General features: G+C 41.6%; 1 protein-coding gene across 1 annotated transcript in view; it reads right to left on the reverse strand.

Moving 5' to 3' along the window:
* The window catches only part of LOC104953491 (wiskott-Aldrich syndrome protein family member 3-like), a gene marked incomplete at its 3' end in the record, with an annotated part of 1,721 nt that extends 663 nt beyond the window's left edge, over positions 1–1,058 (reverse strand). Inside the window, exons 1-2 of the mRNA XM_010780438.1 lie at positions 989–1,058; positions 408–541 (exon numbers count right to left, since the gene is read on the reverse strand). Of these exons, the coding sequence (XP_010778740.1) occupies positions 408–442 (35 nt within the window). The remainder of the gene's footprint in view (positions 1–407; positions 542–988) is intronic.
* Between the last annotated feature and the right edge of the window lie 89 nt (positions 1,059–1,147).

Consider the following 1,147-nt stretch of genomic DNA (forward strand, 5'->3'; position numbering starts at 1 on the left):
GCACATGACCAATGAGGGCCGGCTCAGATGATTGGTCGTGCTTTTTACAGCGCCACAGCTTCCACAGATGATATTTTTTTAATGTATTTATTGTCAAAGCACGTCATGTATTCATTGCTATCGGGATGTTAAGAGCATTCAATGGAATATAACAAAAAGTGTTTCTGAAGTGAATTACCTACCCTACCTTTAATATGTGTCATTATGAGAAGTATTTTATACAAATACCTGCAGACGATTTATAGAGTTTTAATTCTGAGAAAAAACTAAATGAATGAAGATTGGTTACAATTCCAATGCAGAAAACGTCAGCGTTAAACCAATAATATGTCTGTCCCATGAGTGTTTATGTATTCCCAGTCCACAATCTTCTGTTTGTGTGTGTCTGTTTCAGTGTGTGTGTGTACCTGCTATCAGGGGACAGGGACCCCTCTGAGGACATGCCGTGGTAGGGGGAGGGGGTGAGGCGGGCGTCTGGTCTGAACTCTTTGTCGTAGGCCAGGACGTTCCACTCCTGACGGCGGTTACGAGCCTTACGCACCTGAAGAGAGTTACAAAAAAAAGGCGGGAAAGTTAAATATTTATCACTGGAAGAATAAGACGGGAATGAATAATTGTGATGATGACATCTTGTGGTTAAGTGTGCTGCTGTATCCTTTTAACTGTGGTCTCCACTAACAGACACCGAGTGTCTCATCGTATTTAATTGAATACATTGATTTAATATACTTTTATTAAGGATGGTTTAAGAGTGATCTCCATGCTGGCAAAGGTCTCCTGTCTTCTATTACACAGATTTCAAGAAGCTATTTCTTTAGTGCCTGAACACATATTATTGTAACCTGTAGTTGCTGCAGTCATGAGTTTTTCAAACACGAAACTAAGGTAATATGCAATAAGAGGTTGAAAAGTGCTTTTTTTAACATGTTTTTTTCCTCCAAGGAGATCTTGTTTTAGTGTGTGTGTGTGTGTGTGTATCATCACTGACCTTCTTCACCTCTCTGCTGGGGTCCTCCACCTGCTTCTGCTGCTCCTGCAGGAGAGACGAGACAGACAGACGGAGAGACAGTTAGTTATTGATTATTGATCAGTGTGGGTCAGAGGAAGAGAACAGGACCCTGTGTCACCTGAGACTGCCAAGGCAACG

Source organism: Notothenia coriiceps, unplaced genomic scaffold, assembly GCF_000735185.1.
Source record: "Notothenia coriiceps isolate Sejong01 unplaced genomic scaffold, NC01 NC01_scaffold00021832, whole genome shotgun sequence".
Taxonomy (NCBI): Eukaryota; Metazoa; Chordata; class Actinopteri; order Perciformes; family Nototheniidae; genus Notothenia; species Notothenia coriiceps.